Below are 23,780 nucleotides of genomic sequence, written 5' to 3'. Positions count from 1 at the left end.
CAGAACCTTTTGATTGGAACAATCTGCAGACTGAATTTAAATGGCAAAACTTGGTGTCTCTGGATGTTTTTAAATCTGCAGTGAAAACTTTTGAATTCAAACTGTATGATTGTCACCGCTTTAACTGATGATTTATAATTGTTTTCTATCACGTCATGTGTATTGTATGAGTCTGAGTGTTGTTTGATGAAACTTTGTATTGCTGCCATTCTTGGTCAGGTCTCCCTTGAAAAAGAGATCATTGATCTCAATGGGACTAACCTGGTTAAATAAGGGTTAAACAAAATGAAATAAATTCTATTTCATCCACTTGGGGTTCGGGTGGTGGCAGGCTTAACAAGTCCATCCAGGCACCGCTCTCCCCAGCAACATTTTCCAGCTCTTCCTGCGGGATTCCCAGAGCAGATGAGACATATAATCCCTTTGGGGAGTCCTGGGTCAACCCAGGGTCTCCTACCCCTCGGTTAGATGCCCGAATAACCTCGACTGGATCCTTTTGAGGTGAAGGAGCAGCGGCTCTACTCCAAGATCCCTCTGGATGTCTGAGCCTCCTCACATTATCTCTAAGGTTGAGCCCAGACACCCTCCTGAGGAATCTCATTTAGACCACTTGAACCTGCAATCCCATTCTTTCAGTCAGTACCCAGAATTCAAGACCATACACAGTAAAAACTGGAGTGTTTAAAGGGGACATATTTTACCCTTTTCAGACAAGCTTATATTGGTCTCAAAGGTCCCCAAAACATGACTGTGTACTCTTTTGCTGACATAACACCCCAGTATAAGATTTTTGTGGGTCTAAAAAAGCCTCTTTCAGCCCTGCTCAGAAGGAGCTGTTTCTGTGTCTATGGATTTAAATCTTACTGAGCTGTCTGACTCCGCCCCTGTCCACGCCTCTCTTGGGAAATAGATGCGGCTTATTGGATGTGGCTCTCCTTATCCTCCTCTCAGCTGGGGATCGGAAGAGGAGGGCGACACTTTCTTCCAAGCGGGGAGGGCCAACCAGGGGAAAATCTGAAAACGGCTTGTTTTAGCACACAATTTCTGAAAGGTGGAGAAAGGGGGTATTTTTCTGGTACTTGGGGAGATTGTGGACAGGCTGAGGGCACATATTTTTGTAAGAAAAGTCTGAAAAGGTGATTTTTGCATAATGTGTCCCCTTTAATTCTCAGTGTTTAACATTTCAGTGTTGATTTTAGCTCTCAAAGTCAAAATCACTCGATGTTCATTGTGTTGCCGCCATATTGCCAGAGGCAGATCTGCTATAAGGTAATACAAGTACACAATTAATATGTGACTTTCTAGGAATAAAAAGCCCAAACAATCACACTGAACTGATTTTTGGGAATCATTTTATTCTCACTGAATATTCCGATAAAACTCCCATATTCCTCATGTACATATGTTGCCTTCTATAGCAGACCTTCCTTTGGCAATATGGCGGCAACTTCATTATGCAGCCAGCCAGTCAATCTAGCATCCCAAATAATGTGTATGCTCAGTTATAGGTGAATATGGATCATAATTCAATTCATTAAAATCAATTTAATGCAATCTTTGTGCTTTTTAATCCCACATATTCTTCGTCTGCTTGTATTTCCTTATGTGGCGGACCTGCCTGTCTGACTTTTGGTATGAAGTTGAGGCTCATCTGCTTCCCGGTCCCTCATCCCAAAACAATTCCTGAGCAGCACCTAGATTGTTATATTAGTTAGAGCTATAGTAACTGTAGTTGAAGATATAGTTGGTATTGGGACTGTGTCAGCAAAGAAGGGGGCTGAATAAAACTGAGTGGTTAATTGCAGCCAATAAACAATGCATATGAGTAAATGTTTTATAAGTGTATGAAAATGAAAGCCTAGAACACTGCTTTATAGTGCTTACAGTGTACTTTGGCAGAGATTTCACATGAAGAATCCCATCAGTATTGGCTGATAGAACAGCGGGTCATCGGTATGTTTCATTGAACAGCAGCCAGCAGCAGCACCTACAGAGAGCGTCGTGTTTTTACTTCTGCAGCGTTACATCCAGAACATCAGAAACCTGACAGGCAGAGTTTCACATCATTAGGATGACAACAGCTTCAACAGAGGAGCAGAGCCCAAACATCAGCCTTCAGTCAGATGAAATAAGCTGCTGACTGATTTCAGCACCACGGACAGAGCCATCATCAGGACTGACACTTTAAAGGGAACATAACTTCAGCAAATACAGGGCTGTTCTCATTAATACACTGATACACACCTTTTTTTTCTTAGCACAGTGCTGAAGAAGCACAAGTTCTCTCCCTGTTATGTACTTAGAGTTTCAAGGGCCAGAAAGTACGCTACTTCAGAGTACAACATGTATTTTTTTTGCACAGAAATGTATAAATTAATCAAAAATGACTAAGCCTATGCTGTATTTTAGATATTCGTTGTCAAGAACTTGCATAACTTCAAGTATTTCTAACAGTCTTTCTCTTCCTTATCTTTATTTCTAATTGCTGCGCTGTGCTTAAAAAGACCAAGATCATCTTCTACTGCGCGTTCAAGTCAAACAGGCCTCAAAATTGAATGAACAAATTATTAGTAAGACAAAGCTAAGATAAAGCTTCTCTGTTGATGGAAGATTCAACAGTTTTAATCTAAAGTCTGAATTTGTGTGAGAAACTGAAAATGCAGCGATGCCTGTGAGCTGCTCTATTCCTCCATCATTCTCCACAATCATCCGATCAACACATCCTCCCATCCCGCCTATTTCAGCTGCAACATTTTCCATCTCTCTCTCTCTCTCTCTCTCTCTCTCTGCACCATCTCTGCCAGAGTTGCCCTGCACACATTTAAACATCACCACAACCCCAGCATCCACCGCCACGCTCTGAACAAAGTTTTAGGCCAACATCCAATTTGGACAGTAAACCTCATATCTATCCCATAACTCTTTAAATTTTTTCATGCATGACAAATCTGCAAGGAATAATGATGTCAGAGCGCAGACGCCTACTGCAAACAATGTTAAGCTGCTGCAGTAAACACATTAAACCGTTACAAGAATGAGCTATCCGACTGAAATACGGTTTTAAATGAAAACATAGATGTATACCTAAGGATTAAGCTCTTAATAATTTCTATTGTAATAAAATTATTATTAGATTTGTAAAAATATTAACTGACAAAACGTGAAGAATCAGAAAGTAATCACTACAACAAGCATCATGAACCAAGTTTAGCAGCATTGTTTCATGAATGAACATTTACTTCATAAAAACCTACAACTATTCTATTTCTTAGGGCGCTTTCACATTAGGCCCAGTTGTTTCGAACCATGCCGCGGCGTGATTCCTCCCCCTCTCCCTTTCTCCTGCTGGCTTGCTTTCAGATTAACATCTATCAGTGCCTGGGCCCACTTGTGTATGTACTCAGTCTCAAACAGCAGGTGGTGGTATACATGCACCTGGTTTACATCCCCGCCAAGGAGGAGAAAGAAGAAGAAGCTACCATGGCAACCACTGGGGTCATGACCTGAGTGAAACTTGTTTCTGTTTTAACCCGCCAAAAAGTCCATCCTGTAGCCATGGATGATTTATAATCACTTTTTAAGATTCCAGCAACTTTGTTCTTTGTATCTACACATCTACTACAGCTCAGAGGATTAAATGGGCTCACGCTGCACAGGTACAGTGGTTTTTGAGGTGACAAGAGACTTTTATTGCCTTTTCATCTCATCTCACTGACTCCAACTTGTGTTCATCTGTAAGGCGAGTCACAACAGACCGTTTATTGACTTGATTCTGAAGATTTCCGCCTTTTATTGAAGAAATATGCTAACAAACTGCCGCACTGTGGAAAGAAGTTTAGTCTTTACGATGACGTCAAAAAGCTGATACAATGCTCAGTCCTGTATCTGGGCGCAGTTGCAAAGAAAGAGGGAGATGTAGAAAGACAGGAGACAGAGATGCAGGATAAGAAAGAGTGAGAGACATAGAAAGAGAAGAGGGAGAAGCATAAAGAGGAAAAAGGGATACAATATGCAGAAAGGGAAAGGAGGTAAGTGTAGGAGGATAGAGGAGGGGATGCAGAAAAAATAAAAAGAGAGATGCATAGAAACAGGGAGATGGAAGGAGAGAGAAGAGGTGAGATGTAGGAACAGAGAAGAGGGTGATACAGAAAAAGAGAAGAGGGAGATGCAGAGGGAGAGAAGAGAAAAGGGTTCAAGCAAAAATACAGAAGAGGGAGGTGTAGAAAGAGGACATGCAGAAAGAAAAAAGAGCAAGATGCATAAAAAGAAAAGGGAGATGCAGAAGGAGAAAAGAGGGAGATTCAGAGAGATAGAAGAGGAGAAATGGAAGTTGCAGGAAGACAGTGCAGGCAGATGCAGCAAGAAAAAAGGGAAAGCAGAAAGAAACAAACCAGAAGGGAAGCCTGGGATGCAGGAAATGCTAAGAGGGAGATGCAGAAAAAGAAAAAACAAACAGCAACCATAAGGAATAAGAAATTAATATTGTCCTAGCAATAAAACTAGCTCACTATTATTTTCTTTTAACATTCATCAGCATTAGAAACAAAATGATTCTGAAATGCAAACTGTTTATCTCCACAGCTTTGGCTGGTGTGTTTGTAATGTAGAGCTTCTGTTCCTGCTAAGTGACAATTTAACCTTACTGTGAAGAATTTGTGCTTTACAAAGTCAGCCAACAACCTTCACTCTATCCATTACGGCAAAGGCAAGGAGAAATGGAGAGGATTATTGGTTCATAATAAAAGATTGGATGAGCGGTACAGGTCTGATGGAAAGTGTATCTGAAGAACACCCTCTGCTCTAGTACAAGTCAAGGACAGATGTGCTTTAACACAGAGAGGTGAATTAACAGAAGACAAAAAACTCAGCACTTTTACTGCCTTTAACGCAGCACAAAAAAGAAAACGCTCAAAGCACCTCAAAAGGATAATGCACCCTCTCCATGTGATGAGAAGCAATTACTATCAGGTACTGATGCTTTTTGCATCTACTTGAATAAAGTATAAGGCTTGACTTTCCAGAGGGTGAGGCAGCAGCATTTCTAGCCAGGTTCAGTCATCATAATTTGGCACGATACTTCAGAGAAAAATACAACGTTTTGACTAAACCAAGGGTGTCCAAACTATGGCCCAGGGGCCTAATGCGGCCCTTGGCCCATTTTTAATCGGACTGCAGCAAATTCTATAACAGAAATGAAAAATGGCCCACATTAGAACATGAAGCTCGTGCTTGACTGTTTACCTGTTTTCTTAATGGATGACGCGTATAGTTTTGTGTGACCCTGGGGGCTCGTCCAGATGGTAACACAAAACATACACTCATCTCTCAATAAGAAAACACGGAAAAAAATAGTTTGTGAAGACGGCATGGATTTATTTGGATTAGTGTATATTTTAGCTTCTGTGCTGCTGTGCTAATTCTGTAAACAAACATTTTGACAGGACAATTTCTGAACGTTCTTTTTTTTTGGGGGGGGGGCTAAACTGAGACGACAATGTAAATTCTCTGCTACATGGAGAGTCATTCTCATTCAGATCCAGTGATAGCCTGGGCCAGCCAGGGCTCAACTGAAATCTGATAGGCCTTCTTAAAATCCTTGAAATGACTCGCTATTAGCCATTTAAGCATATCCAATCACTAAGCACATCTTTATCTAAATTAGACTGGATTTTCTGACGTCAATATCATAAAGGTGAGGCATATGAAAGTGGCTCCACCATCCTTATAACTTTCAGTGTGTGGCCCTCAGTGGAAAAAGTTTGGACACCCCTGGATTAAACTGTCTCTCTCCTACCTTCTGTTTTCTTGGCAAAAAAGCACCATCTACACTTTGTGCACTGAATAAAAGCAATCAGATTCATACTGAGAGCAAATTTCACTCATCTGCAACACTTTACGGGCATCAATCTGCTCGGTAATATTATCTTTTGTGAATGGGATCTTGAGATGAAGGAGATGAAATTGCAAGTGATTTCAATTTATGCTGCCTTGAAGCCTGTGATCCATTCTTTCTGTTCTTGCCCCTGAGAACTCATTTTGCACTACTTCTGAGTGTTAGTTTAGATTTTCGAATAAAGGGAGACAGCCGTGTCTCTCAGCAACAGGAACACAGAGAGTGTGAAGAGTAAAGGGCAACATGTACTAACATGACTTTTAGAGCTTTTCTGCAGAGTTTCAGTCACCCATCAGTCATCTGTCTCTTGGAACGGATGTGCTTGTATTTCTGCAGAATCTATCATTCTACATCAGCTCTGACAGGCGTGCATGTGTTGCATGTCAATGCTCCAATACCTCTGACGTTATTATTTTCATCTTTCTTGTGCTACTATAATCAATATTTTTTCAACTTGTCACGATATTTTAAGTGTCTAACAGAGTGATTAATCTGAGTTTCACATTACAGCCATCTGAGCCTGAGTGACATACCAAACATATCATTAAATATCTGCAATTTGTACTAACAGTGGACCCTTTTTGAAATGGGAGGACAAAGGGGGCAAAAGTGTTAAAGTATGACACCATCTGTACTCAGTCTCAAACTACTACTTATGTAAAGTATCAGCTATGGCATGATAGTGCTACCATTCCTCTGTACCATAACTTTTCCAAGGGTCTCTTATACAAAATGGTGTTTCAGCTATTTTGAAAATAAAGCTATTTCATGCTTCCTTACACTCAACCAATCACAGTTCATTCTCTTAACATGGCAGTCTACTTATATACAACATTCTTCTCATGTATCAACCCAAACTGGTGCTAGCGAAGTTTAACCTCCTCCACCCCAGCCTCCTCCTTTCATGCCCAAGGCTTTTGTTACACACTCATATTCAGTTTTAGGCTACTAAAGATTGCTGACAAACTAACTTATATTGTATTTGGCATGTTTTACCATCCATCCATCCATATGAAAGTTTCTACTACTACCTCCCCTGGAAAGCTACAGCATGCTGCTTGGCCACAACCCAGGCAGTATCATTTGTGCAGAACTTTGGCATGCTAAACTAAACCATCTTACTTTTTATACAGCACTCCACTGGATCTTCTAAATTTATAACTCAAAAACTTTTTCTCATAGATTTGTGATGTTTTACACTTGAAAATTTTCATTTTTTTCTTGAAATATAAACAGATCCTCAGTATTTAATTTTTTTTTCTCAAGTGTCCTGAAAGGTCACATATTTAACCCCTTTAAGACAAGTTTATATTGGTTGTAGAGAAAACATGCCTGTGAAGCTTGCTTCTGAAAAAACTGTATTATATAGGATTGAATTTTTGCATGTTTAAGAAAGAACGCTGTTTCATCCCTGCTCAGAAAAAACTGTTTCTGTGTCCGTGGCTTTAAATGTTATTTAGCTGTCTGACTCCGCCTCTCACTGGAAATGAATATAGCTCTCTGATTGATCAGTAGAGGAGGGCAGAACTTTCTTCCAAGCAGGGAGGGCCAACAGAAACCTGGGGGCGGAGCTAACTCCCCACATGACATCATGAGGGGAAAATCTGAGGACTGCTGGTTACAGCACTCATTTTCTGAAAGGTGAAGGGGGGGGGGTTTATGATTCTTGGGGGGATTGTGGACAGGCCAGGGGCACACATTTTTTTTCTAGAAAAGCCTGAAAAAGTGTATTTTGCATAACATATGACGTTTTACACACTGTTGTTCAGGACAAAATGAACAGAAGGGTTACTTTTAAAGCTAAACAGAGTACAGGAATAATCAGATATTTTATTTTGTGTAATTTGAATGAATCAATGGAAGCAGCCCAGCACAAATGTAAAAAAAATATCTTATGCTGTTCATTGAGCTGTCTGATTTTTGTGCTGTTCAGAGGTTGTGGTCGGTCTTCCTCCAACCATGTGAATAGAGTATCAGTGCTGAGCTAGAATCAGCTGCGACGCTGGATTGAGGCTCAAAGCAACCCAAAAGTCAAGCTGTGTGTCCTCTGCCTGTGCGTCTTGCTGCGAGGAGCCTCTGTTGTGCATTTTGAGAACACTTGATCAGATACTGGTTGGTTTTTGTAGAGACGAGAGGAGGCTTTTTACCCAGCCGAGCATGTTCGACCTGAGATAAGAGGCTGGGAATGAGTGTCGTTGTGAGGGGAGGCCATCCTGATACGCTTCTCTCACTCTGCGGCTTGCATGCACACGATCCGCTTGCGCTCTCGCCGCGGCTCCCGCAGACACACAGAGACAGAATGAAACCCCTGACTAGCTTCTGGAAAATGTATGAAAGCGAGATGTGGAGATGTGATCCAAGCAGCGGGCCATATCCATTCTGTCTTGTAATGGAAATGTGACACGGGGGGTTGAATACGTACAAACCTATTGACTGTGTGAGTGTGTGTGTGGAGGGAGAGAGGAGCTGAGATTGGCTGGGGGACGGAAAAAATGAAAAAAGAAGGAACCCAAAAAAGAGAAACAGAAAGAGTGAGAGTGACAGAAGGAAAGAAATACAGCATCCTCAGACTCAGGAGGGGAATTGAGACAGAAACAGAGAAGGAGAAAAGGTCCAACACTATCAAACCTTTAACAGCAGCTGCACTCTGATATTGATCGCTCAGTGGCCCCAAGACATGTTGTGGACAAAACAGCCATTATTCTAGAACCACATTCATTCACACCTCTGTGTTTGCTATGAGGGGGGCACAAGGCCAGCCATACACCATGCAGAGCTAGCAGCCTTAATTTCACTGCAATCACAGCAATTCAATCAAATATATCCTTCTTTAGGATAAAGCCTTTTTTAAACTTTGTAGCACAATATTGTAATATTCTTTTTAAAATAGACACATTTAAATAAAAACAGCAGAACAACACAGCTAAAGCTTGTGTGCTATTTTGCATTGATCTTCATAAATGTTGTGCTGCTGCCTCTTTTTGCCAAGGGTCTCATCTATAAAACTGTGCAGAATCCACACTAAAAGTGAACATGTGTCAAAAAATTCAGGGTAATAAAACCATGTGCATGCATCTTCATGTAATGCATTCTTTTAAAAATCCAGAAAATGTGTCACATGGAAATCAGCCTCCTATTCCATCCTCACATGCCTATATTCAACCTTTAATGGTCAATGCAAAGCTTGCAAATAAAAAAAAACATATAAATTAGCTGGAAAATCAAAGATTTTTAGCCATGACAGTAATAAGTAGGAAGTCAAAGAAAATAAACCCTCTACAGAAATATAGGCATGTGCAGAAGTTTTAGTTATGTAGGGCACTAAGAAATCATCAGGGGGCCAATGTCCCCCTGACTCTCTAGTACTACTGTACTAGAGAAAAACTACAGTTACTCCAGTTAAAATTTAAATTTAAAATTTAATGAGTAAGTAACAGCTCTCCAACTAGGTTGTTCAGGTAAAGTCACACCTCTGTAATAAAGTTAAATAAAGTTAGCAATTGACAGTGTTAATTCAACTCATATGCTGTTAAATTTCACACTTTAAAGTGCCTCTATTGATCCACACTACATCAAGTTAAACTGCATTTTTTTGAAGGTGTTAAATATTAAAGTACGACAGAGCTGCAGTGCTCTTTGAGAATCTGAGGCAAGGTGGGTCTCCTTTGGCCAGAAGAAAGCAGAGAGTCAACCTAACAGCAAGACAATGCATACTGATGAAGAATAGTCACTATGCATCCCTGAGGTCCTTGGTTCCCAACATGGGATCCAGGACCCAATGTAGGGGGGCCTCTGTCTGCCCATAGGTTGTTAAAAGTACTGTAGAATTTTACACCTATTGAAAGAAATCATGGTATAACACTTGTAAATTATTAATACAATGGTTTTTGGGTAAAAGAATGAGTGTTTATGGCTACTTTGTTTGTATGTTAATTTTGGCCACGAATTATCACTTTTTTGTGTGGGGTCCTGGGGTTGGGAACCACTGCCTTAGGTTCACCTAAAGTCACATGTGGGACACTAACTCAGTTGATAACTTCACTCATGGTGCAAATGCATCTCACATCAAAGACAACAGCAATCCACCTAAAACTGCTGTTTTGTGTTATGATGAGGAATCATTTTTTCATTATGTACTACTGTGTAGTCAGCAGAGGTGGAAAAAGTACAAGTACTCTAGTAAAAGTACAGTTACCCTGCTTAAAACTTATTTAAAGATCAAATATTTCACCCCTTCAACACAAGTTTATATTGGTCTCAGAGGTCCCCAAAACATACATGGGAAGTTTGTTTCTGGAAAAGCACTCCAGCATAGGATTTTTACATGTCTAGAAACTCCTCTGTTTCAGCCCTGCTCTAAATGAGTTGTTTCTGTGTCTGCAGCTTTAAATGTTACTGAGCTGTCTGACTCCACCCCTCTCAGGAAATGGAGGTGGCTTAATAGCTTCCAAGCAGGGAGGGCCAACTGAACCTGGGTGCTAACAGCTTGTTTCAGCACATATTTTCTGACAGGTGTAGAAAAGAGAGGGGGGGGGGTGGACTTTTCTGATTCTTGGGGGGGGGTTGTGGACAGGCCAGAGGCACATATTTGTGTTAGAAAAGCCTGAAAAATTGTATTGTGTATCATAAGTGACCTTGAAGAAGTGAAAGGTCGATTTCAAAATATACTAAAAAGAAAAGTACAAGACCCCCCCCCTTAAAAAAAAACTACTCAATTACAGTAATTTGAGTAATTGTTATTTGTTTCTTTCCACCACTGGGTGTGGGATGGCCAAGGTCAGGCTCGATGGCATCTCTTTTGTCTGGGCTTTTTCACCCCTGGTGACACACCTGGCCTGGTTTCTGGGCTCTTAGGACATCAACACCACAACCGGCAACTCATGGCAATCCTACTACCCACCTCGATAGTACCCTAGGCTGTGCCTAATCACCACATCTACCCGTTACCCCACCCTACAGGTGTGGGCTATGTTGTTTTTTCAACAGATAATCTGCAAGGACATCCAGAGCACAACCTGGGTTATGTCAATCCTTTATCCCACCTTATGGTGCTTACTTGCCATTACATGCTCTATTTCAGTCTCATTTGTTCAATGTTTAAAAGTTCTATTCAGTACTGTAATTAATTCACTACTTTCAAACTCAGTGTCATTGTAAATAAATTTAACAACTTACAAAGTTTGATTTTTGATTTGTGTCAACCTCTACTTGGCCAAAACAACATTAGTAATTTTCAGGGCCATGATCACGTTTTTCTGCGATCACTCAGGTCAGTGTTTCTCAAATGATGTGGCAAGTCTTGGTGTGCTGTGGGAATTTGTTCAACTGTGTTATTACTGCAACCATAGACAGCCTGAAGTTGCAGTAACATGTTTTTATGAGGTCATTTTGTATGGCTGTGGATATGGTGTACCTTGAGATTCTGGTTTGATCTTGAGTGTGCCTTGGACAAAAAAGGTTGAAAATGACTGCTGTAGGTAAAATTATGAAAACCACACTGACTTCAGAGATGTCCCATCTCCAAACTATCTGCTCCGTGTTATAATATGTGATTTACTGTCCATCCTCGTCACTTACCTCGGTCTGTGTCGTAGAGGAAAACAAACTTGTTCCAGTCGTAGTGGTCGAGCAGGGACAGCAGCGCCCCCCGGATGGACGGCCGGAGCTGCAGGGTGAACTGGCTCTCGCCCTCCGTGGGGAAGCTGGGTGTGATGAGGGAGATGTGCAGGGCGCTGCAGAAGGATGTCAACGTGTGGACAGAGCGCTTGTCGTACAGGCCGAAGATGGCGAAGACACCGCGGGAGTACTGGGAGCAAACTGAGGAAAAACAACAAGAAAAATAGTTAGCTTACGTATAAAATGACAGAGCCATGTTGGAGAGCGGATGGAAATTCATATTTCATTCACACAGAGGGGTGCAATGAAACTAAACCTTCAAAGGGACTGGAAAGGCTCCTCCACCTAATCCTAACCTAACCTAATTTATCTGAGGGGAAAAAACTGAGAATCAGCCTGAAAAAACACAAACATCTTTTCAAAACCATTGTGTCCCAGATTATTCATCTCAGTTTTATTGTGTGTTGACGTAACTGTAAATGGGGGAAACATAAGGCATAAATATGAGGCTTGAATCTTGATTTAATTAAGCATTGGTCTCCACTTGTGCCTGACAAAAACATATGGTTGAAAGACTTCAAATGCTCAGCAGGTAGTTTGCTGATGTGCAGGTATCACGCAGCTGGAATAACCACCCTCTGCTATGTAACAGCTGCCTGCTGCTGCCGCTTTAAAAAACATTGATGGCAAGACTGTTGTCTGAGGATGAAAACATTGCACTGAAAAGATAACTCCTCATTTCTAGTCTCGTAAGTGACTGATGTCCATAAATACTAACGGATGACTCCTCCTGGCATCCAATGAAAGGAGGTGAACTTTATCACAGATGGAAAGAAAGCTGATAGAAACTACCTGTTGCCATGAGGAGATGATAGTTTTACTCATTTTTTACAATTCAAGCTTCGAAAATGTGTTCAGGGAAGACAAAAATATGACTAACTTTGCACATCAAGAAACAAGTGAAGCTGGCTGAATATCGCATTGAAAAATCTTCTTGTAAGAGTTTAGCAGGCGTGTCAGATCTCAGGGAGATCCCCGTAGGAATGAATGGGCTTTGATTGAAATGCCTCTGTAATCATACATGAGAGGAAACAAGGGGTAAAGGCTCTGCACAGCTGAGAGACACAGAGGAAGAGGGGTGATGTCATAGATTCAGGGTCTGTGTAGATTACAGACAACTGGTTTTTGATCTTGAATGAGAAATCCAAAATCAAGAAACAAGCAGTTTTCCAATCACTGTTTAAGAACAGCAAAACAAAGCATGGGAAAAACGTACATTTGACCTTTTCAGGCAGTTCATATTGAAATGGGAATTCAAAAAAGGAAAATTATTTATATAAAAAAAACAGATATATGATTTCTGTTTGTCGTTTTCCAAGACAAAATAAATGATGAAATTGTTTTTTTCAATTTATTTTTTGTGTGTTCTGATCAAAAATGGAAGGTCAAAGAACACAACAGTCAATGTATTTTAATGGTACATTAAAATAATAAACACCACATCAAGAAAAGGCTGTTTCCTGATTACTGTTTAAAAAAGGGCGAAAAAAAAAAACAAAACATGGGAAAAAGTAACACTTTGAATCTGGAATTTAAAAAAAAAAGTAAAAATTAACTGTTTTATTTTTTTCATTTTTTGTTTTTGAAACACTTTTTGAAAGGAAACTAGTTACTTTTAAACCCTTTTGTTTTTGTATTTCATCAAAAAGAGGAAGATCAAAGAACAAAATGGGGGACCTATTGCTATTGAAATTCGATAATTTGTTTTTCATTTTTGACAGAAACATAAAACAAAAAACAACAACAAAAAGAATTACTGCTTGTTTTCTCCATTTTCTGTCATAAACTAAAAACAAAACAAAACAAAACAAAAAAAACAAAAACAAAAACAAAAAACACAGGTAATGAAACAACAGACGAAACGTTGACCTGGCTTGTTTTTTTTTTTGTTTTGTTTTGTTTTGGTTTTTTTTCAGTTTTTGGTTTTCCAATCTAATACAAGATAGTTTTGGGTCAGTGTATTTTCTGGCAGATCTATTTCCTTTTCTGGTTGAAACCAGATTTAAAAATGGGAGAAACTCTCATTATTCCTTTTTCTCATTTGGAGAGACATGGAGGCTTTTATTTTGAAATGCTCACCTTTCACATGATTTCCTTTTCCTCAAGTATTTCATTAAATGAAGAAAACAAAATATTGACATGGAAAAATCAAAAATTGAACCCCTTTTATTTTTATATATATCTTTTTTTTTTAATGTTTTTGCGACCAAAATAAAAAAAGGAAAAAAAAAGGAAAAACGGTTTGTTTTTCCATTTTTATCCATTTTGGGTCAAAAACGGAAAAATGAAAGAACACAACAGTCTGCCAATTTTTGAGTCTGCTTTAACCAGGAAATGGATCTGTCAGAAAATACTCTGACTCTGAAAGAGCCAAAGGCATGATTTTCCATGGAATGTTTTCCTACTCTTAAACAGTAATTGGGGAAAAGTTTATTTCTTGATTTTAGGTTTTTCTACTTTAAACTAAAAAAATCTAAAGGCGATAAAAACGGACCTGGTGATGCAACATTCTTTTTACTTCACAACAGCTGCAATGGATAGAAAATAAAAGATTAAAGGAAGGTGACATCACCATTGTTCCATTCTTTGATCTTCCTCTTTTGATCTGACTACAAAAAACAACTTTTAATATGACTTTGTTTCTCTTTCTAAAACAAGAAAAGGAAACCAATTTACCATTCTTCATTGTTTTTGTTTTTTCATACGAAATTAAAAACCCGTTGGCCGTAAAACACACGGACCCATTCGATTATGTAAAGTCAATAGATCTGTTGTTTGAACGGAAATAAAAAGTGAAGCTTAAAAACATGATTATAGAATTATCCATACATCCTATTAGTCTCTTCTTTTTTGGACTTAAAGGAATTTACTTTTTAATCCTTTCTTCTCAAGTCAAGCATCCATGCCCACTCACAACAAGATACTGTCAGTAAAAGTATATTTTATTAAGCTCTTTTCCCCGGTGATAACTTTATCTTGTTGGAGAGAAAAACAAAACACAAAATGAGGGCTCCTCTCCAGAGACGCACATCTTCTTATACCAGTCTTGGCACAAAGTGACGTTTCTGCTTTTCTTTGCTTAAACAGAGGAAGACTGGGATGCACATAGGCAGCCGTCTCATTTTTACGAATATTCACCTGAACAGAAAGTGAAGACAAAAAAGTGCTGGCTGCTTTGAATGACAATTGATTACTTGGAGAAACCAGCCCAGCGGTGAGTGTTTATTTGACAAAATAACAAACCATTATCCTGCTGATTACCACTTTCAATCTTTTCAAGAGCAGCGCCGAATGCCGTAAGCAGAGATCAAAACCAAACGCGTCCGTTTCGTCTTTTATCTTGAAGCTGTTCTCTTCGCTCATTTAAACATCGACAACAGGAGCAGCATTTCCTCGTAGCTAACTGAATAATTCCCCTTGCTGTGCTGTACATTTATTCTAAAGGACGCATTCGCCCATTAACAAAACACATCGCACTCACGCTGCGCCGCTGCACCACATCAAAACAGCTCAAAATCAACCTATTGTGATTCACTGGTCAGACTCGGAATTAGAAAGAAACTTTGCATTTCCACAAAGTCTACACAGTGAGTTCTGTAAATGCACACTCTGTCTCCTGCTTAAGGAGATCTCCTCATTATAGAAAGGTTCGGCTCTCTACAAGAGAAAGTGCGATAATTGCCCACATTTTACACACATGCTGAACAACAACAGAAAGAGGAGGATAATGAGCGTCCTCTGCCAGTTTCCGGGTGCGAGGAGAATCAGAGCGAGCCTGGAGATGTGGCTCTTGTTAAAGGAAAACGGGGGGTGGGGGGAGCAAACAAAAGGGGCTGCTTTACTGACAAACCCGCTGTTTCAATCCAGAGTGCACAACTCCACTGTACAGACAAACACAGAAAGGGTCTGAGTCTTTCTGATCCGCCTGCAGCTTCCTCTTCTTTACTCAGACAAACAAGACAACAGAGGGAGGAAGAGGAGCGCTCCTCCTGTTGTTCACATAATTAAGGTACATGGAGGTGCAGAGAACTGCTGTACAGTATCGAAGGAACACTGAGAGTCTGCTGTAGTGCTTTTATTTCTAATATCAAGGCTTGTATTTGTTAATCTTCAAGCTATGACTCATGTAAATACAGTCTCAGGGACTATGTCACTAGAAATATTTTCTTTATGTTTACAGAGAGTTGTGCTTGACTAGAAAAGATTTCTTGGTCTGAAACAATGAAACCATCAAAGTCTAAAACTACAAGGCATGAGAAGATTCAAGATGGCTTTTCCTTAACATTATCTTTGAAAAGGTGTTTGACCTTAACTGTGCAGGAAAGCTGCCTTGAAATAATTCCTCTTAAACATGGTCCTTTTACTGATGCTCCATCTGAGTTCAAGTCACATTTGTGCTAGATTAAGGTGTGACATCTAAAGCCCAGTCCAGACCAAAGATTCGCCATGAGACGACTTGAAACTTGCAACTGCTTGCAGCGTTCGACTCTGAGACATTCTCAACACCTCCCAGTTCACACTGCTGCAACTGAAGGAGAGGATTCGTCGTTTCCATGGGAACAACTCTCACAGTAAAGGCTGCCCATAAGGGGGAATAAAGGGGGAGGGTTTTCTAGGGCCCTGCAAAACTGGGGGACCCATGGAGGTCAGCAAAATCATGGCCCACCATAAAGTTAAGCTATGATAACCATATTTCTATTTAACTTGATCAAAACAACAAAAAAATATGTTTTTAAATTTATGCTGTAGTTCAATTATCACCTTTTTCAAAATATAAACCCCTTTACTTGAAAGAGAACTTCTTTTTTTCTGGTGATGATAATGTGGATAGACATATTGAACTAAACCATTTGAAAAATAATGTCAGACTTTATAGCTAAGCCATGATGAGCACAAATGTCAGAATGCCACGAGATGAAGCAGAAAAAAACTGAGACAACTGTAAAAGAGAATAATTACTTAAAAAGAGGCTATACCATAGCAAGAAAAAAAAAATAAAAGATTGGTTAAAACTGGAAAAAAGAAGTGGCAACCATGGGCAAAAAAGGTAAAAAAAGATGGGGAGAATAGCAACAATGGCTTAAAAATGGCAAAAATTGACAAAAAGCAGCAGAAACAGGTTTAAGATTGAAAAACAGTGGCAGGAATGGGCAAAAAGAAACAAACAACTAAAATGGGCAAAAAGTGACTTAAATTGGTAAAATGTGGCAAGAAAAAGGAAAAAGTGGCTAACATGGGCAAAAGTGGCTTCAATTGGTATAATGTGGCAAAAAAAAAAGCAAAAAGTGGCTAAAATGGGCAAAAAGTGGTTTACATGGGCATAATGTGGCCAAAATGGGCAAAAACTGGCTAATATGGGCAAAAACTGGCTAATATGGCAGAATCTGGCTTAAATGGGCAGAATCTGACTAAAATAGGAAAAAGTGGGCTTAAATTGGTATTAGGTGGCAAAAAGTGGCTTACATGGGCAATAAGGTGCTATAACGGGCATAATATGGCTAACATGGGCATCATGTGGCTAAAATGGGCATAATCTGGCTAAAATGGCTATGATCTAAATAACATGGGCAAAATGTGGCTAAAATGGGCAAAAAGAGGCTGAAATGGGCAAAAAGTGGCTAAACTTGGCATAATCTGGCTAAAATGGGCAACAATTCGCTTAAATTTGCATAATCTGGCTAAAATGGCCAAAAAGTGGCTAAAATGGGCTAAGAGTGGCTAATATGGATATAATGTGGCTAAAATGGGTCAAAATCACTTAAATTACATAATATCGCAAAAAAGTGGCTAAAATGGGCTAAGAGTGACAAGTGGCTTAAATCAGTTTAATGTGGCAGAAAGTGGCTAAAATGGATGCAAAGTTTCAAAATAGTGTCAAAAATTGTCACAAAAAGGCGTTAAAGGGCATAGAACAACAAAAATGGGTTAGATGCACCAATATAACAAAAATAATGCCAAAAAAAAACAGTTTAAAGTGGCAATAAAGTTGTAAAACAGTGTCAAATTTGGTCAAAATTGACAAAAAGAAACTACCAAATTTTGGACTACCATAAATGACCTGCCTTTTGAACACCCCATAAAGTGTGGGCTTGAATGTCTATCCCTTGTGCTGTTTATTGTGTCAATCATGCTGTGCATTCCTAATTTAAACTGCTGCTAAATCTCAAGTGGTCCAGTTTGGTTCAGTACGGTTTAGTGGTTTCCACAGCCAACTGTAAACTTAGCAGGTGGTGGTATAAGCCAGAAGGCGATATCTGCGTCAGCTACATCATAGTGGCACTACAAGGTGTGGCCAGCCAATAAATCCAATGCAGAAGAAGAGTGAGACACTTTAAACAAGGGGCAACAATGGAGAACATCCAGCATTTTGAGATGTTTCTTTCAGGCATGTGGCTGTCTAGCACAACAGGATGCATGTAAGTAATGATGCCAATGAGTGGACTGCAATATCAAGCTATCTTTTGGAGCGGTACTGAATTCAACCAGGTCACTCGATGGAAATGCCATTTAATGAAACTGCCCTCTACTACTCATTTAATGAAATTTTTTATTTGTAGTTCAGTCCTATCTGTCAGGTTTTTTTTTTAAAATAGAAGCAGCAGAAGGTTTTCAAAAAAGCTAAGATGCTTTGTGATTAGATTGCAAATACCCAACAAAATATTTATCCATTTATTTCTTGGTTTAGGCATTTTTCTTTAAGAGATTATCTACAGAGAAGATATATTTGCTAGAGGAGATTGCAAACAGACAAAAACCTGCTTATTTTTGAAAACAAACAGTACAGTAGTGAACCTGCTGTTTCCAGCTCGTACAGACACACCTGCTCACTGGAGTCAACAGTGACTAACGCAGCAGCCTGTTGGTATGTGAGCACTGAGCGTGTATCTATATGGAGACAGACAGCCCGTAGGAGCCACTGCAGAGAGCATTCACTCAACCAAGCGAGGAGTCCAGAGGTTAGAGAATCCGCACAGCCCACTGATGTCCCCTCCAGGGATGGGATGACCCACACACATAAGCACAGAAAAACACACACATATCTCTGATGCTTGTAAGTCAGCCCATATCTTCTCTCCTTAGTTCCTACACGGCTGTAATGCAGATTTTTTTCTGAATCACAGGACATTGATGTGTAAAAGCTGCTGGTGTGAGATCAGAACCCCTCAAACTTTGTCTCCCCCTGCTGTGTTTGTCTATAATTACTGCCTCGTTCATTACGCCATGCTCCGTTTCACTCGCCTGCTCATACTGGACTTAATAAGATAAATGCAACCAGTTATAATTCATTCAGCACCATCAGTGCCATTAAAGGCTACCATTAGTTTTACTGTTGTTAAATTTTCCTCTCATTTATTTCAAACATTTTTCTTTCAGAGTGAACACTCTGTGATTTATCAAACAGGAGGAATATAACCATTTTCTTTTCAACAACTGTGGATTTTATCACCTCTTAAATACTCTCTAGGGGCTTTTTATAATCTTTCTGAATCAACTGTAATAATTCAAAGATGGTGTAAAAGTACTGATACATCCTCACTGACCTTTTTATTGGGTAAATATTGCTGGTAATGGGTCTTTTGGCTTTAGGATTCCCTTCAATTTTTTAATCAGTGCAACAACACAAAATGAAGTACAGGCCACAGTAGTAACCTGAGCTTGACAGGAAGGCGCTGCTGTCTTTCATGAACGCTGCAGCTTGCTAGTAGATAAAACTTATGCCAAGACTGCTCAGTAACATCTTCTCCAACAATAGAAGCTTTCATTGTGGCTCTTTGCTCTTGTTTTTACAAAGAAATGCAGACAAGATCTGATAACACTGCCACTGTAGCTACATCTGAGCAAATCGCTGCCCATAACTACTGCAAACTCATGTTGAAGCTGAAAAAATGAAGAGAAAAAACATATTGTCTTTCATTAAAAGCCTTCAGTGCTAATCTTTGCTCTTTATTTAATACAGAAATGTGGTCCAGTTCTGATAAAGCTACTGCTATCCTGCAGTCGAATGCTAAACTGGTGGCTACCATTGCTATTGGCTAAACTCCGCCCATAGCTACCACCTCGTTCTCCTCAAGTGGCGCTGATTGGTCAGCTCTGTTTTCAGACGTGGCACGGTCAATTCAGATTGAAGCTTTGCAAGATGGATTTGCCTGATGACAGACATGGACAGACAATCTATTGGGTTTGCAAAGTTAGGTATGTGCACTACTTTCAAGCCGTCTAAAGCAGTAATTCTCAACTGGTAGGTCGGGAGCCAAAAGTGGGAAGCGAACCTCTTTCCAGTTGGTCTCCAGTGGGTGCCAGGAAAAAAAATGTGGTAAAAAGTCCTTAAAAGTGTGTGGACATACAGTACATCCCTACATTTTTACAAGGTTTACCAGTGATTACGAGAAAATGTAGGTCTTTTTTTCTCAAGGTTTCACCTTACTTATATTCTATGCCTCTATGATAAAACTTTTCACTGAGAAATTCTAGCTGTATATCTCTAGGGCTGTAATGTGTTCCATCACTAGGTTTGTGTTGTGTCATGATTGGTGAAAAACACTTGCAGGAAAAAAATCTTTAGTTTTGATTCTCAGGCCAGGAAAACTGCACTCTCAACACTGTAAGTTAATGCAGAAAACTGCAAATTTAATCAAAAACAGACTAAAAAAGTTTCATTAACTATGCATCATACCCATTAATAATGGCTGACAGGAGGATCTCTACAAAATGGATGAATGGTGAGTCATTCCTGATAAAACTGTGCTAAGCCCAGTTGTTTTTGGAGTTGATCTAATAGCTTTAGGGGTTTCAAAGTAAAAGGAAATCTCACAACCTAATTTGTCTTCCTCATATCTGAAATGAATTTAATCATCCTATGGGTGCTGGATGAGAAGCTTCGGGGGGCCTGATATGGCCCCCGGGCCACCAGTTGATGATCAGTGGTCTATAGTTTTTAATCATGGTAGTGTGTTCTCTGCACCCTGCCAAACCTGGGGTCCCTGCTGTCTACAGCTGAGAGGCAGAATAACTACAAATGCATTTTATTTTGACAGATTATCCACAGTGGAGAAATATCAGGGATTTTGAATGTCTGATAAGAGCTAAATTACATTTTTGTCTAGTTTTAGTCATCTTGACAAACCTTAAACTTACATTTCATCAGTTTTAGTTGTTAAAAATCTATTTTTTGCCAGTCTCAGTCAAGTCTGTCTCATGAAAAAAATGCATTTTTAGTCATGGTTTTAGTTGAAGAAAGCAGCAACTGTCTGCTCATCCTCCATGGTTGTTTGTTAAATCTCAGTAGATCAGCTCTCAGTCAGAAATACTCTGACCAGCCTGTTCAGCACCATCAATCATGGCTCATCGAAGTCATTTATATCACCTCTCTTCCACCTTCTGGGGCACAGATTGGACTTCTTAACTATCTGTCTTTTAAAGTTGCAGTTGAGAGTATTTAACATATTCAGTAAAAGTAAAAAAACTCAAATAGAAATTGAAAATGAGCTCTGGATTTTAAATTGTACTTAAGGAAAAAAACATCCAAAAACTTAAAGTGCTGAAAAATAAAAGTAAAAACAGAAAAAAGGATGAAACTATGTCTGTCGTAGTAGGACTCATTTCCATACGTTGTATTTTGTTTTTCCATGATTAGAAACACATTTTTAGTTTATTTCCCAAGATTTTGCCCTGTTTATCTCAGGATAATGACACCATGCCAACACCAGTCTTCTCTGATCTATAAAATGTGTGAATTTTTCCTTTATTGTGGGAAAAACGAGTAAAACGACACGTGTGATGCTACATATCCTCTTGTGGTCTTCCATTACTTTCTGCTGTGTTTTGTTAAAAGTGGAGCTTATTTCTCCTGCTGTATTTACTGCTGGACAGCTATTGATCTCTAAGAATCAATAGAGTCTTAACTTCAAATAATACACCGCATCCTGGCTGCTTTTCTATTGACAGATGGAGATTATCATCATGACGGTTCTCTGTTTGTGGTCAGTGGGTGAACATGAAGAGTGTAGCTGTTGTCTGATAACATTTGTTGCACACAGCCAGGATGCAATAAAAAAGCCTTTTTCCTCTTTATTTTTCTTTTTGATTTGTAAAGAGTTAGAAAACATGAAATGGATGTTAAACTCTGAAAAAAGAAGACTGGAATTCTAAAATATGTGTGATGGAGCAGAGTGAGGAATGCTTACCTCTGAAATTCAGAGTATATGCTTTAAAGGATGTGAAATTTAAAAGTCAGATACAAACATTTTAAATTGATTGATGTATATTTCCAACAGTATTGAAAAAAAAAAAAGTCCAAAAAACTTTCTGTATAATCCTCAAAAACTCCAGCATAAGGTTTGGAAATCCTGCTGCAGCTGTCCTGTTGGCCGCCATTCAGACTTGGCGCCTCTGATGCTGGAATATCCCGTAAAGTTTTTTCATCGTGTGTTTGGCCCAAATGCGTAACAAAGAATTTCTTCAAGGTCACATTTCAGGAACACATTGAGAAGCTGCCAACGAGAGCGATCTGCACAGAAAGGACCTGGCACAGCGTGGCGTGGACAGTACAGGGCTACAATGCAGGCCAAATGGCTGATGATGAGTGTTCTCCATTTCATTAAAGGAGAAGCAATCCATCAAAACCATTAACAGCTTACAGCTTGGCCCAACTCCTCACCACAGAGTCCATTCACTGATAAAACACATCCCTGAAACCTCAGGAAGCTCATTCAGTCACTAAACTTACACTACGGAAGGACAATATGGAAGATTATCTTTACCAGAGAGGACAAAGACTACGAATGCTGTTTAATGTTACTTTAATTAAAAGGGGGCGGAGCTCATTGAAATGCAATTTTAAGAACCTTATTACCATGATTTCATGTCTCCATCATCCATCATCTAAATATAAAAATACACTATTTGGACAAAAGTATTTGGCCACACCTGATAATTATTGCATACAGGTGTTTCAATCAGACCCATTGCCACAGGTGCATAAGATCAAGCACCTAGCCATGCAGCCTCCATTTTTGATACAACATGTGTCAATATGAAGAGCTCAGCGACTTCAAGCATGGTGCTGTGATGGATGCCCCCTCTTCAATAAGACAGTACATGAAATTTCCACCCTGCTGGACATTTCACAGTTAACTGTGAGTGATATTATTAGAAAGTGGAAGCCACAAGTCAAGACACCATATAAAATCATAAAAGTGCACAAAAGTCATCAACGCTCTGCTGATTCCATGGCTGAAAAGTTCTGAACTTCCACTGGCATTAATGTAAGCTCAAAACTGCAGCAGGAGCTTCACAGAATGGGTTTCCATGGCTGAGCTGCTGCATCCAAGCCTCACATCACCAAGTCCAGTGCCAAGCTAGGATGGAATGGTGGAAAGCACACTGACACTGGACTGTGGAGCAGTGGAAACGTGTTCTGTGGAGTGAAAAATTACACTTTTCTGTTTGGCAGTCAAATGGGTGAGTCTGGGTTTGGCAGATGCCAGTAGAACATTACCTGTCTGACTGCAATGATTCAACCTTGAAGTTTGGTGGAGGAGAGATAATGGTACTGGGTGGTTTTTCAGGGTTTAGGCTAGGCCCCTTATCGCCAGTGAAGGCCGATCTGAATGCTTCAGCATTCCAAGACATGCTATGATTTCAACTTTGTTGCAACAGTTTGGAGAAGGCCCTTCTTGACTCCAACATGACTGAACCCTAGAGCAAAAAGCAAGGAGTAAAAAGACATCATTGATGGGTTTGGTGTGGAAGAACTTGACTGGCCCCTACAGAGTCCTGACCTATACCATCAAGCATCTTTGAGATGAACTGGAACAGAGATTGTGAACCAGGTCTTCTCTTCCAGAATCAGTGCCTGATTTCATAAATGCTCTACAGAATGAATGGATACAGATTCCTAGAGAAACACTCCAAAATCTCATGAAAAGCCTTCCAAGAAGAGTGGAGGATGTTCTAGCTGCAAAGGGGGGACTTCATATTAAAGTGCATGTATTTGAATACAATGCCATTACAGTCCCTGTTGTGGGAGAGTCAGGTGACTGAAAACTTTTGTCCATAACTTTGTCCGAACTTTTGTCCATAAAAATTGTTGTATCCTGGTATTTATTTACTCATGTTAGCTTACCTAAGAGGACATTCAAGTGGTTCATTTAAATAATCCTAAAATGAGGTTGTCATTATCACCTCCCTCTCATTTTTTTCTGTCACATAC

General features: G+C 39.6%; 1 protein-coding gene across 1 annotated transcript in view; it reads right to left on the bottom strand.

Annotated features, from left to right (window-relative positions):
- The window catches only part of gria4b (glutamate receptor, ionotropic, AMPA 4b), a 250,881-nt gene that overhangs the window by 121,653 nt on the left and 105,448 nt on the right, over nucleotides 1–23,780 (bottom strand). The window contains exon 3 of the mRNA XM_041800842.1: nucleotides 11,471–11,710. Coding sequence (XP_041656776.1) covers nucleotides 11,471–11,710 — 240 coding nt within the window. The remainder of the gene's footprint in view (nucleotides 1–11,470; nucleotides 11,711–23,780) is intronic.

Source organism: Cheilinus undulatus, linkage group 12 (genome assembly GCF_018320785.1).
Source record: "Cheilinus undulatus linkage group 12, ASM1832078v1, whole genome shotgun sequence".
Classification (NCBI taxonomy): domain Eukaryota; kingdom Metazoa; phylum Chordata; class Actinopteri; order Labriformes; family Labridae; genus Cheilinus; species Cheilinus undulatus.
Note: the sequence above shows the minus strand (reverse complement) of the source record. Positions and strands in the feature narration are given on the sequence as shown.